Raw genomic sequence first — 14,285 nt, 5'->3', positions numbered from 1 at the left:
CCAAAAGTGAGATTATGTACTGTTTCTTTAAAAAGCAGTATTGTGCTCACCATAGCCTAAATACCACAACAGAGACGGGCATATTAAAATATCCTACCTAGATCGTAGTATTTGGGTGCATTTACAGAAAACAAGTAATTCCTTCTTTTATAGCCATGCAGCCTCCCTCAGATCGCTCCAGAATTGCTGCACAGATATGTTCAGCAAGTGCTTTTGAGACTGCTGTCATCTTGGGACTGAGCCAGGGATATCCAGAGCTAAAAGCAGGAGCTGCTACATCTTGAGCTAAAAACCCAGGACCCTCTAGCTGGGGCTTTAATGGACTTGTATCCTCTGCCGATCAAGGCAGAGAGGGTGACCAGTGACACTCACCAGGGACATACACTCTGCAGACTCCTTCTGTGCCTGTTTTATCAATTTGCGAGTTCTCAATACTATCTGGCTAACAATGCAATACTGTTCATAGAAACAAGACTAAAGACTGCAATATTTCATCAGCTGTTATGCATATAGCCCTGGAAGAAACAGGGAAGTCAGAAAGAAAAGAGATAGAGTATACCAAATATGAAGAAGAGAAAGAAGCAGTCAAGAAACAGTACTCTAATACTGATATTCTGGAGCCATTGTTTATGTGGTCAGTGGCAGTGCACAGAGGATGAGACAGGCGGATTACCAAAGCAAAGTTTCTTCAACTGAAACAAGCATCAGTTTGAAGCTCAGAAGAGAATAGCTGCTCACCATTCAAAATGATGAATGGATTAATCAGTCCTGAAACAGGATCATCTAGTGACAAAGTTTGGGTCCAATTTTATACCTGGTGCACCCATAGTTTCAAAGTTAAGCACTCTTCCAGTTTTGCATGTGTAATTTGAATTCTTCCTCCAAAATCACAGAGCACCTCTCACATTTGATAAGTATTCTGCTGTGTGCAAGAAAACTAACCCATCACGTAGGTGTTTTAGTCAGAAATGGATCTAGTCGACCCAATGTTTAATGCCTATTATTGTGAAAGATGGAGTATTGACGGGACATTCAGGCAAACCAGACTGGCTGGTTAACGTACAGAGTATTCATTCCGTAGATACCCAAACCGTAACACCATAGTCTATTAAAAACTCTGCCAGTTTTCCCCCATTTTCTCTTTAAAGTGTTAATGATAAAAGGGCACAGGGATTTTCTTGAGAACTGAAACACTTCAAGGTAAATAGCTCTGAGCTCTGCTTTGGGCAATCAGCTCCTACCAGTCAGCCATCAATCCTCAGGAAATGCCCTGCTGCAATTCCAGTACAGTTAATGGGGTTAATAGTCTGGATACACATAAAAGTGAAGCCTAAAAATCTTTATCTAAACTAGGCAGAGTCCTGAAGATATGAAATTAACAAAACAAGTTTTATGTTGGAGAACCATCAATCATTTTGCAGCCTTGAGTCCACTATCATGCTTAATTTTATAACCCTGAGGTTGAAATTTTCAAGACTGGAGGTATGAGTTAAGGCATCAACAGTGTGTATGTTTATATCTGCATGCATAATACTGCAATTGCTTTATCAAACAGCTAAAAGATTCATGCAAATGAGCAACAAAGTACCTAACAAATACAAGCTGTTCAAGCAGTCACCCAGTTTTCACAATCAATGTAGCTGCATAATTTCACATGACATGTTGTTTACAGATGTCTGACTTCTCATTCTGAAAACACGACTTTGGTCTTGTCTATGCTGCAGAGCCTTTTTCGGCATAGCTTAAGCAGCTATGTCAACAGATGGAGTTCTGCTGGTGCAGCTACAGCAATTCTTTGAATGATTTTAGCTATGCAGCTGAAGCACTATCAGCATAGCTGTGCCTACACTGGGGTTTTTGCTAGCATCGCTATGTTAGCTGGGGCGGTGATTTTTTTCATGCTCCTTTCCGACATAATTTTGTAGTGCAGACTAAGTCTACATCTTGTCCTATATAAAACATGTAGCAAAGGCTCAGAGTTATGTACCTGTACCATCCTGTGCCGTCACATCCACACCATGAGTCATCATAATTCTGAGGCACTCAGCATGTCCTTTAGCAGCAGCCAGGTGAAAACTGAAAGACAATTTACACTCAGCTGATTTTATTAACATCTCTTTTCCATTAGCATTAGTAAGCCAACCATTCAGCTTTTCCATTTTGCATCCCTCAACCCCTCCAAATATTCCCCAGGTATATTGTTCTCAAAGTGAATAATGAATGTGTGATGGCTAAAAGTGTTTTCCTTCCACGTTCATACTTCTGCTCAGGATAATTTCTTATTACCAAGTACATTACACACATCAGTTCCTATCCAACTTCTAAACTAATAGCCAAATCCTGGCCCCATTGAATTCAGTGGAAAGACTCCAACTCAAGTCAGTGACGCCTGGACTGGTCCTCAAGCTGAAGCAAATAATACACTTGTACTGTTCATCTACCCTCAATAAGTTACCAAGAGATCACAGACATTGGAGAGTTGTGAGACTGTGCTATAAACATACTCTAATTTTGGGGTTTGCTTTTCACCATGCATTATCCTGCTTGTTGGCAAAGCAGGAAGTTGTGGAAGTTGACAGCCACTAGAGACCCATTCAACAGAAGTAATGGCTAAAGACTTAACTACAGACAGCAGCAGTTGTATTCTATCCAACCATTTCACACAACATCTTTGGTGTTTCAGGATTTACAGACTGTGTCCTATGAACAGGCAGCCATGTGGTTTTACTGAGGTATGCCAGATGGGCAGCAGAGGGGGAGAGATGGGGCTTTTGAAAACTGGAAGAGTTTATGTACAGCATGTGCAATTTGACTACAAAGATGATTCATATGAGACACAGTATTCTGAGTGATTTTACTAGAAAATGACTCTGCATACCAAGTTGATGAATAATTTGGACAGCAATTTGCTTTCAGATAGCTGTGTACATTTCTCAGGACCGCAAGTTGTGGTGCAAAACCCAAATCCAAAGAACAAAGGCAGTTCAAACTAATCTCAAACCACTACAAGTGAGAGAAATGGAGGCAGCTTAGCACACATGCTAGCAATTGTAAAGAAACCAAAACTCCAATAGTAAGTAGCTTTTTGGTAGGGTCTTCTAAAAGATTGATTGCTATCAATACTACGACCTCATCTGATGAAAACAATAGATTTTTCAAGATCAAAAAGGCAATTTAACATCATCATCATCATCTCTCCTTCCATTCCCCAAACATCAACTACTGTATTTAAGAGTTTACATTTTGAATGGTAGGTTTTAATATTTAAAGGAAGCCAACATCAAAGAGGTGTTTCCAAATGGGCATCAGCCCACTAAACAAGATCGGTACAGAGCCCCATGGGATCCTGGTCGAGAACTAGGACTCCCAAGTACCACAGTAATACAAATAATAAAGGAAATATGAGATAAGTGACAACAATTCTACAGATGTTTCTGGCAGAGGACATCTGAACAGCAACACTATACTCCACTAAACTGCATGTGCCATAGCTGTGCAGACTAAGGGTATGTACATATAGTATAAAAGGTTCTACTGAGAAGTTAATGAAGGGCAACAATTGGCTCTAGACTGGAAGTGGTTTATGGTACGGTTTTGACTGTGGTTAAATTCAGTGCTCATTTACCAACTCTTCTTTCCTTAACCCATGGCTCTGACCTACGTTGGTGGTCCTGTCTTTATTCTGTAGCTTGAGTGCTCTGATTGCTACTAATAAACTCAATCACTTCACTGTCCTCTCATCATTGGTCTCTCATCATAAGCATCTCTCACAAGTTCCTTCAGGCAGGACCTTTTCCCTTCACGTGTGTAGACTCAGACTCATATGTCAGAAGGGACCAGCATGATCATCTAGTCTGACCTCCTGCACAAGGCAGGCCACAGTACCCTACCCATCCACTTTTACAGCACCTAGCTCAGTGTGTCCTCACCCAGTCCCAGATTAGGGTCTATGACAGTGGTTCTCACACTTTTGTATGCTGACCCCTTTCACATAGCAAGCCTCTGAGTGCGACCCCTCCCTTATAAATTAAAACTACATTTTTATATATTTAAACACCATTGTAAATGCTGGAGGCAAAGCGGGGTTTGGGGTGGAGGCTGACAGCTCACAGCCCCTCCATGTAATAACCTTGCGACCCCCAGTTTGAGAACCCCTGCTCTATGGGCACCAGCATAACATATACAATATATTCTTGATGGGGGAAAGTACCCACAAAACCAGACAAAAATAAATCCTAATTGGAACTAATTTGCAGCCTAAAAAAACCAATTCTCAACAGAGATGAAAGGACCAAAAACCAAGAGTGCTGATGGCTTTAGCAGAACACTTAAACGTAGGCTCAGAGAGCTCAGCAGCTTGCAGAACTGAGTCCTAGATCACCTCATCAGACCAGCACTTCTGATCACTGCAGCAGAAGCTTGGAGTGCACTGCTGTGGCTTTAAACTGTTCTTGGGATACACAGAAATATCCTGCACATTCATCATGGTGCCCAACGCTGCCATAAATAACAAACTAAACACTTAAAGCCTTTCTGAAAATATACTAAAGAACATCAGAAGAATGTCTGGCTGGAGGGTGATATATATTTATATATTAAAATCACAAACAAGACTTATGTACTAAGTAACCAATAAACAGAATCTTATAAACAAGATTTTTCTAGAAGAAAATATTTCTCAATGTTCCGGGAAAAATTATTGGGTGAGGGAAGTGACTAAACTGATAACAATCCAACACCTCTAATTTAGCTAGTACAACATTTCTTCAATATTGAATCAGAATCAAACATATTTGAGTAGATATACAATTAGATCAGAGCTACCCAAGATTAGAAAATGCGTGAAGAACACACGGCATGTTTACATTTGGACACTATTTGTCAGAATCATAAACACTTGCACAGTAATAACTTGGCTAAATCAGTGACATTATGATTTACAGCCAGATTCTGTTTGCATAGGGGGCTGTGCCAAATATAACAAAAATACCCAAGTGCCATAACAAAAAGTTTTGTTGCATTTAGATAAAAACAGACTGCAGAGAAAGAATCAGTAAGGGGGGGGGGGGGAAGAGGGGAAACCAATCCCTTTCAGGCTGCAGAATGCACTCAGGTGTCTAAAGCAACACTTCACTGGTGCAAATGACTTACACAGCACACCTCCACATGCCATCACTCAACATGAATACCAAGGACCTTGCATACAGTAAATGAATCGAGAAGTCTTCTCATTTTGTAAGTTTCAGGGAAGATGTATCAAACTTATGGAAAAATCATTCCAAAAAAATTGAGAAGGGTAGAGGGAACAATGTGCACAAATAATCTGCATGTGTAAGAAAAAAGCCAAAGGATATGAAGTGAATATTATCAAAGCTGAGAGAATAATGCATAGTGAATAATTTGGTTTTACCTGTTTGTTAGTTATCTGTCAGCAGCTTATGTTTCTTTATGATTATAGTTATTTGAAAATATTTGCTGATGGCCTATAAGTAATTCTTAGTTTGTAGTTGGCTGACATAATTAATATTTTGAAATTTGAGCCATCATCCAGGTTTCTGGTGCAAATCTTCATATTTACATGTTCTAAGTTTGCACTGGGAATATTCTAATAGTTGAGAAAATTTTATGCTTTCCAAAAGCATTCCTGCTTGCAAACTTATTTGCTGAAATACTAGTGGGAATTGATGAAGGAGTCAAACACAGGCAAAGCAAATTCAATTATTCAAACAAATATTTGTGGGAAAATACTTTGGGTATTCACTCTGATCACAGCACTCCTCCATATGGGAACTCTGGTATCTTTATCTACACTGAAGTTTTCAGATACTTTAAATCTGAAGTGCCAAAAGAAATTCCCATAGGATAATTTTTTAATATTGCTACATTCTGTGGCATTATATGGCGAACACATGCAGGTTTTCAGCAAAGAATAACATTTAAACTATAAATAAAAAAAGGACCCAAAAGTCGCAAGGAAACGAAGTTCCTGAATTAGCTACAATTTTTCATTCCTCACTGAAGAGGTCAGTGTGGCTTTGTATACTTACCGATCCCTTTAAGAACCTCAAGCAAGAGGGCAGTTTCTCCAGATGTGTCCAGATCTAGAACTGCTTTTTAAATTTCAGGTGGAGATTTTACAATCTTATTATTTATGTAGTATGTTACAGATTGTGTCCAAAAAGCTAGGGCCTAGATTTTCACGTGTAACTAATGATTTTGCTTTAGTGTTTGGGTATGTAACTTGAGACACTTTGATTGGGCCAGATTTTCACAAAATGCTGAGCACTCATCCTCTGGAAGTCTTTCAAGGTATCTCAGCTTGGACTCCTAACGATCAGGGCTGCCAATAGTCACTTTTGAACGTTTAGGCCATGACCTCTGGCAAGTCCAGCTTACAGTCAACATGTGACGACTGAGGTACGGCATAGCTCGGGTGCAAGAAGATGCAGAGGTGTTATTGGGAAGGTCATAGGAAGACTATGCAAAAAAATTAAATGGAATTTATAAAGAAGAGTGGACATATGTGGTGAAAGCCTACTGTAAGCCTATGGGGCTGTGTGAAAGACTACATGAAGCAGACTACGTAAGGAAAAAATAAAATACAGAAAAGCATACAGAGGCCACAGGATGTAATCAAAGCAAAAATGTAAGGGGGTGGGGCACATCTGGTCAGTACCATAAGAGGAGAGGACGAGGAGCTTTAACTTAATATTGACGGAGATAGTGACCAGTGAGTTCAATCTTATTTGACTGAGGATGGATAGAGACTCCTGACATCGTCCAACTGAGGCAAGCCAAGTCAATAATTCTGCCCAAAAGAAATAATTCTGCTGGCTCAGCAATATACTCTGGTTTAAAATGAAAATTACAGGCTTTTCTGAACAGTGGATACTTTTCCTAGAACCATAGAGGATTAGGTTGGAAGAGACCTCAGGAGGTCATCTAGTCCAACCCCTTGCTCAAAGCAGAACCAACACCAACTGAATCAGGGGTAGGCAACTATGGCACGTGTGCCAAAGGTGGCACTTGAGCTGATTTTCAGTGGCACTCTCACTGCCTGAGTCCTGGCTACCAGTCCAGGGGACTCTGCATTTTAATTTAATTTTAAATGAAGCTTCTTAAACATTTTAAAAATCTTATTTACTTTACATACAATAGTTTAGTTATATATTATAGACTTACAGAAAGAGACTTTCTAAAAATGTTCAAATGTATTACTGGCACACAAAACCTTAAATTAGAGTGAATAAATGAAGACTCGGCACACCACTTCTGAAAGGTTGCTGACCCCGAACTAAATTATCCCAGCCAGGGCTTTGTCAAGCCGGGCCTTAAAAACCTCTAAGGAAGGAGATTCCACCACCTCCCTAGGTAACCCATTCCAGTGCTTCACCACCCTCCTGGTGAAATAGTGTTTCCTAATATCTAACCTAGACCTCCCCCACTGCAACTTGAGACCATTACTCCTTGTTCTGTCATCTGCCACCATTGAGAACAGCTGAGCTTCTTCCTCTTTGGAACTCCTCTTCAGGTAGTTGAAGGCTGCTATAAAATTCCCCCTCACTCTTCTCTTCTTCAGAATAAACAAGCCCAGTTCCCTCAGCCTCTCCTCATAAGGCATGTGCCCCAGCCCCCTGATCATTTTCGTTGCCCTTCGCTGGACTCTCCAATTTGTTCACATCCCTTCTGTAGTGGGGGGGCCTGTCATAAACAGATAGCTAAGGGTTAATGTCTCTTTCACCTGAAGCACCTGACCAGAGGACCAATTAGGAAACCGGATTTTTTCAACTTTGGGTGGAGGGAATTGAGTGTCTAAGGTCTTTGTTTTCTGGCTGCCTGCTTTCTCTGAGCTTTGGAGAAGTAGTTCTATTTTCTAGTCTTCTGTTTCCAAGTGTAAGGACAAAGAGATCAGATAGTAAGTTATATGGTTTCTTTTCTTTGGTATTTGCATGAATATAAGTGCTGGAGTGCTTTGATTTGTATTCTTTTTGAATAAGGCTGTTTATTCAATATTTTTTTAAGCAATTGACCCTGTGTTGTATCATCTAATACAGAGAGAACATTTGTACTTATTTTTCTTTCTTTTTATATAAAGCTTTCTTTTAAGACCTGTTGGAGTTTTTCTTTACTTCAGGGAAATTGAGTCTGTACTCACCAGGGAATTGGTGGGAGGAAGAAATCAAGGGGAGATTTGTGTGTTGGATTGCTAGCCTGACTTTGCATTCCCTCTGGGGGAATAGGAAAGTACTTTTTGTTTCCAGGATTGGGAACAGAGAGGGAGATTCACTCTGTTTGGATTCACAGAGCTTGTGTCTGTGTATCTCTCCAGGAGCACCTGGAGGGGGGAAGGGAAAAAGGATTATTTCCCTTTGTTGTGAGACTCAAGGGATTTGGGTCTTGGGGTCCCCAGGGAAGGTTTTTCAGAGGGACCAGAGTGCCCCAAAACACTCTAATTTTTTGGGTGGTGGCAGCAGGTACCAGGTCCAAGCTGGTAACTAAGCTTGGAGGTTTTCATGCTAACCCCCATATTTTGGACGCTAAGGTCCAAATCTGGGACGAAGGTTATTACATGAGTGGCAGCTGGTGGGAGATAGACAGAATCCAGAAGCCAGTAGAAATATTATATTTTTCTTTTCTCTGCTAAGGGCTTTTTAGCAGAGAGAAGCAGTTGGTTTTAAAAGGGAACCAGAGAGAATTTTTTTTTCTGCTCTCTCTCGCAGTTTGTGGCTTGCATGTTAAGGGTCTTTTGTCATGCAATAGCCCTCCCATTAGGAGGCAAGTACCGGCACTTATATGCATGCGAATAAAGTGGTTTTTCTGGTTTCCCTTCATTGAACATTAGCTAGAGAGAGAAAGGGAAAAAAGCACTGTTGCTAGGCAGACTTCAGGAGGCAACAGAGAACCTGCAGTTCAGAAGATAAACACCGGAGGGCACCCCAACACAAGAAAACAGGAACCATGACTTCTAAGGCAAAAATTGAGGCCGAAGAACAAATCAAAGAAGCTGAACACAGGCGACAGATGGAGATGAAAGAAAAGGAAGAAAGCATCAAACTGGCAGCCTTCCAAAGAGAACAGGCGGCCCAAGAGGCAGCACACAAAAGAAAACTAGAAGAAGAAGAGGTGGCCCACCGCCGAGAAATGGAAAAGCACCGCCGAGAAATGGAAAAGCACCAAAAAGAAATGGAAAAACAACAAAAAGAAATGGAAAAACAACAAAAAGAGAATGAAGAGAAGGAAAAACAGAGAAAACATGAACTGGAATTGGCAAAAGCTGGGCTGCATGTGCCAGCCAACCCTAACAACCCGGCGCCAAATATTGCTCCACAGCACAGGAAATTTCCCACCTACAAGGCAGGTGATGACACCGAGGCCTTCTTGGAAAATTTTGAAAGAGCCTGTCTTGGGTACAGCATTCCCGAAGACCAGTACATGGTAGAATTGAGGTCACAGCTCAGTGGACCTTTAGCAGAGGTGGCAGCTGAAATGCCTAAGCACCAAATGAATGACTATAAACTTTTTCTAACCAAGGCCAGATACAGGATGGGGATAACCCCAGATCATGCCCGTCGGCGCTTCAGAACCCAAAAGTGGAAACCAGAGGTGTCATTTCCCAAACACGCCTACTACATTGCAAAAAACTATGAGGCCTGGCTAACAGGAAACAACATTCAAACCTTGGAAGAACTGAACCTCCTCATACAAATGGAGCAGTTCTTGGATGGTGTTCCTAAAGACATCACGCGGTACATACAAGATGGAAACCCCAAGAATATCGCTGAGGCGGGGGAGATTGGAGCCAAATGGATGGAACTGGCAGAAAGCAAGAAAGCTACTGTCAAGGGGAACGATTACCCCAGGGGGCACACAGACCATAAACCCTACAACCGAGGACAGCCAAAGACCCCACATACCACCCAAGTAAAGCCACAGATACCCTACCCTTCAACCTCACCAGTCTCCAGTAACTCACCTCGGCCCAGTGACCCATCAGATGGAAGATGCTTTAAGTGTAATGAACTGGGACATATCAAGGCCAAGTGTCCCAAGAACACCATGCGAGTGCAATTCATTACACCACCATCACACCCAAGATCCCCAGGCCCGGATGCCTCTCAAATACCCTTGGAGCGAAGGGAAAATTTGAGAGTGGGCGGAAAGAAGGTTACTGCGTGGAGAGACACGGGGGCACAAGTGTCAGCTATCCACCAATCCTTCGTTGACCCCAAATTCATCAACCCAAAGGCCAAAGTTACAATTTACCCCTTCATGTCACAAGCTGTAGACTTGCCTACAGCTCAACTGCCTGTCCAGTACAAAGGCTGGTCAGGAATGTGGACTTTTGCAGTCTATGACAATTATCCTATCCCCATGCTACTGGGGAAAGACTTGGCCAACCAGGTGAGGCGGGCCAAGAGAGTGGGAATGGTTACACGTAGCCAAACCAGGCAAGCTTCCAGACCCATTCCTGTTCCTGAGCCGTCCACAGAGGCCCCGTCTGTGTTGCCAGAGACCCAGACAGAGGTAGTGGACCCAGATTCCATGCCAACCACTGAAACAGCCACAGCACCTCCAGTCCCAGGCCCGGAACTGGAACAGCAACCAGCACCAGCAAGTGCAACTACATCTTCAAACTCAACGCCAGAGGGCGCCAGCGAGCCAAAACTGGCAGAAGCAACAGACAGCCATACCCAAAAGGCTCAGCCAGAGCCTAAAATACCCTCAGGTGCACCAGCGGAGAGCGGTTCACCAGCAACAGAAACAACCCCATCACCTACATCGCTTCCAGAGGGACCAAGCCCAAGTCCACAGTCTGAGGAAGAACTGGTGACCCCAGCCTCAAGGGAACAGTTCCAGGCTGAGCAGAAAGCGGATGACAGCCTTCAAAAAGCTTGGGCAGCGGCACGGAGCACCCCACCGCCTCTCAGCTCTTCTAATCGATCCCGGTTTGTTATAGACCAAGGACTTTTGTACAAGGAAATTCTTTCTGGTGGACACCGGGAAGAATGGCAGCCGCAAAAACAGTTGGTGGTTCCAACTAAGTACCGGGGGAAGCTCTTAAGCTTAGCCCATGATCATCCCAGTGGCCATGCTGGGGTGAACAGAACCAAGGACCGGTTGGGGAAGTCCTTCCACTGGGAGGGGATGGGCAAGGACGTTGCCAAGTATGTCCGGTCTTGTGAGGTATGCCAAAGAGTGGGTAAGCCTCAAGACCAGGTCAAGGCCCCTCTCCAGCCACTCCCCATAATTGAGGTCCCATTTCAGCGAGTAGCTGTGGATATTCTGGGCCCTTTCCCAAAAAAGACGCCCAGAGGAAAGCAGTACGTACTGACTTTAGTGAACTTTGCTACCCGATGGCCGGAAGCAGTAGCTCTAGGCAACACCAGGGCTAACACTGTGTGCCTGGCCCTAACAGACATCTTTGCCAGGGTAGGTTGGCCCTCCGACATCCTTACAGATTCAGGGTCTAATTTCCTGGCAGGGACCATGGAAAAACTGTGGGAAACTCATGGGGTGAATCACTTGGTTGCCACCCCGTACCACCATCAAACCAATGGCCTGGTGGAAAGGTTCAATGGAACATTGGGGGCCATGATACAAAAATTTATCAACGAATTCTCCAATAATTGGGACCTAGTGTTGCAGCAGTTACTGTTTGCCTACAGGGCTGTACCACATCCCAGTTTAGGGTTTTCACCATTTGAACTTGTGTATGGTCACGAGGTTAAGGGGCCATTACAGTTGGTGAAGCAGCAATGGGAGGGGTTTACGCCTTCTCCAGGAACTAACATTCTGGACTTTGTAAGCAACCTACAAAGCACCCTCCGACACTCTTTAGCCCTTGCTAGAAAGAATCTAAAGGATGCTCAGGAAGAGCAAAAGGCCTGGTATGACAGACATGCCAGAGATCGGTCCTTCAAGGTAGGAGACCAGGTTATGGTCTTGAAGGCGCAACAGGCCCATAAGATGGAAGCATCATGGGAAGGGCCCTTCACGGTCCAAGAGCGCCTGGGAGCTGTAAACTACCTCATAGCATTTCCCAATTCCTCACTAAAGCCTAAAGTGTACCATGTTAATTCTCTCAAGCCTTTCTATTCCAGAGACTTACAGGTTTGTCAGTTTACAGTCCAGGGAGATGATGCTAAGTGGCCTAACGGTGTCTACTACGACAGGAAAAAAGACGGTGGCGTGGAAGAGGTGAACCTCTCAACCACCCTGAAACGTCTGCAGCGGCAACAAATCAAGGAGCTGTGCACTAGCTTCGCCCCATTGTTCTCAGCCACCCCAGGACGGACTGAACGGGCATACCACTCCATTGATACAGGTAATGCTCACCCAATCACAACCCCACCCTACCGAGTGTCTCCTCATGCCCAAGCTGCTATAGAACGGGAGATCCAGAACATGCTACAGATGGGTATAATCCGCCCATCTACCAGTGCATGGGCATCTCCAGTGGTTCTGGTACCCAAACCAGATGGGGAAATACGCTTTTGCGTGGACTACCGTAAGCTAAATGCTGTAACTCGTCCGGACAACTATCCAATGCCACGCACTGATGAGCTATTGGAGAAGTTGGGACGTGCCCAGTTCATCTCTACAATAGACTTAACCAAGGGGTACTGGCAAGTACCGCTAAATGAACCTGCCAAGGAGAGGTCAGCATTCGTCACCCATGCAGGGGTGTATGAATTCAATGTCCTTCCTTTCGGCCTTCGAAATGCACCCGCCACCTTCCAGAGGCTGGTAGATGGTCTACTAGCTGGACTGGGAGAATTTGCAGTTGCCTACCTCGATAATGTGGCCATTTTTTCGGACTCCTGGCCCGAACACCTACTACACCTGGAAAAGGTCTTTGAGCGCATCAGGCAGGCAGGACTAACTGTTAAGGCCAAAAAGTGTCAAATAGGCCAAAACAAAGTGACTTACCTGGGGCACCAGGTGGGTCGAGGAACCATAAACCCCCTACAGGCCAAGGTGGATGCTATCCAAAAGTGGCCTGTCCCACGGTCCAAGAAGCAGGTCCAATCCTTCTTAGGCTTGGCCGGATACTACAGGCGATTTGTACCCCACTACAGCCAAATCACTGCCCCACTGACCGACCTGACCAAAAAGACCCAGCCAAATGCAGTTAAGTGGACTGATGAGTGTCAAAAGGCCTTTACCCAACTTAAGGCAACGCTCATGTCTGACCCTGTGCTCAGGGCCCCGGACTTTGACAAGCCATTCCTAGTAACCACGGATGCATCTGAGCGTGGTATAGGAGCAGTGCTCATGCAGGAAGCAACAGATCACAACTTCCATCCTGTCGTGTTTCTCAGTAAAAAACTGTCTGAGAGGGAAAGTCACTGGTCAGTCAGTGAAAAGGAATGCTATGCCATTGTGTACGCCCTGTAAAAGCTACGCCCATATGTTTGGGGACGGCGGTTCCAACTACAAACTGACCATGCTGCACTAAAGTGGCTTCATACTGCCAAGGGGAACAACAAAAAACTTCTTCGTTGGAGTTTAGCTCTCCAAGATTTTGATTTTCAAATTCAACACATCACAGGAGCTTCTAATAAAGTTGCTGATGCACTCTCCCGTAAGAGTTTCCCAGAATTCAGTAGTTAAAAAGTGTTCTTAAAATGTAGAAGTCTGTTAGTTATATACTTAGGAGTATATGTAAAGGTGTATGTGTTGTATTAATCTGTTTATTTTCAAGTTCTAGAAGGAAATCGCCGCCAGTGAGCTTCCCCACTGTCTGCAATTTGGGGGGCGTGTCATAAACAGATAGCTAAGGGTTAATGTCTCTTTCACCTGAAGCACCTGACCAGAGGACCAATCAGGAAACCGGATTTTTTCAACTTTGGGTGGAGGGAATTGAGTGTCTAAGGTCTTTGTTTTCTGGCTGCCTGCTTTCTCTGAGCTTTGGAGAAGTAGTTCTATTTTCTAGTCTTCTGTTTCCAAGTGTAAGGACAAAGAGATCAGATAGTAAGTTATATGGTTTCTTTTCTTTGGTATTTGCATGAATATAAGTGCTGGAGTTTTTTGATTTGTATTCTTTTTGAATAAGGCTGTTTATTCAATATTTTTTTAAGCAATTGACCCTGTGTTGTATCATCTAATACAGAGAGAACATTTGTACTTATTTTTCTTTCTTTTTATATAAAGCTTTCTTTTAAGACCTGTTGGAGTTTTTCTTTACTTCAGGGAAATTGAGTCTGTACTCACCAGGGAATTGGTGGGAGGAAGAAATCAAGGGGAGATTTGTGTGTTGGATTGCTAGCCTGACTTTGCATTCC

General features: G+C 43.5%; 1 protein-coding gene across 5 annotated transcripts in view; it reads right to left on the bottom strand.

Annotated features, from left to right (window-relative positions):
* RAI14 (retinoic acid induced 14) overlaps nucleotides 1–14,285 on the bottom strand; it is a 148,622-nt gene that overhangs the window by 31,456 nt on the left and 102,881 nt on the right. For all 5 annotated transcript variants that reach the window (XM_050943774.1, XM_050943773.1, XM_050943777.1 and 2 more), the window contains one exon: nucleotides 1,988–2,076. In XM_050943774.1, coding sequence (XP_050799731.1) covers nucleotides 1,988–2,076 — 89 coding nt within the window. The remainder of the gene's footprint in view (nucleotides 1–1,987; nucleotides 2,077–14,285) is intronic.

Source organism: Gopherus flavomarginatus, chromosome 3 (assembly GCF_025201925.1).
Source record: "Gopherus flavomarginatus isolate rGopFla2 chromosome 3, rGopFla2.mat.asm, whole genome shotgun sequence".
NCBI lineage: Eukaryota > Metazoa > Chordata > Testudines > Testudinidae > Gopherus > Gopherus flavomarginatus.
Note: the sequence above shows the minus strand (reverse complement) of the source record. Positions and strands in the feature narration are given on the sequence as shown.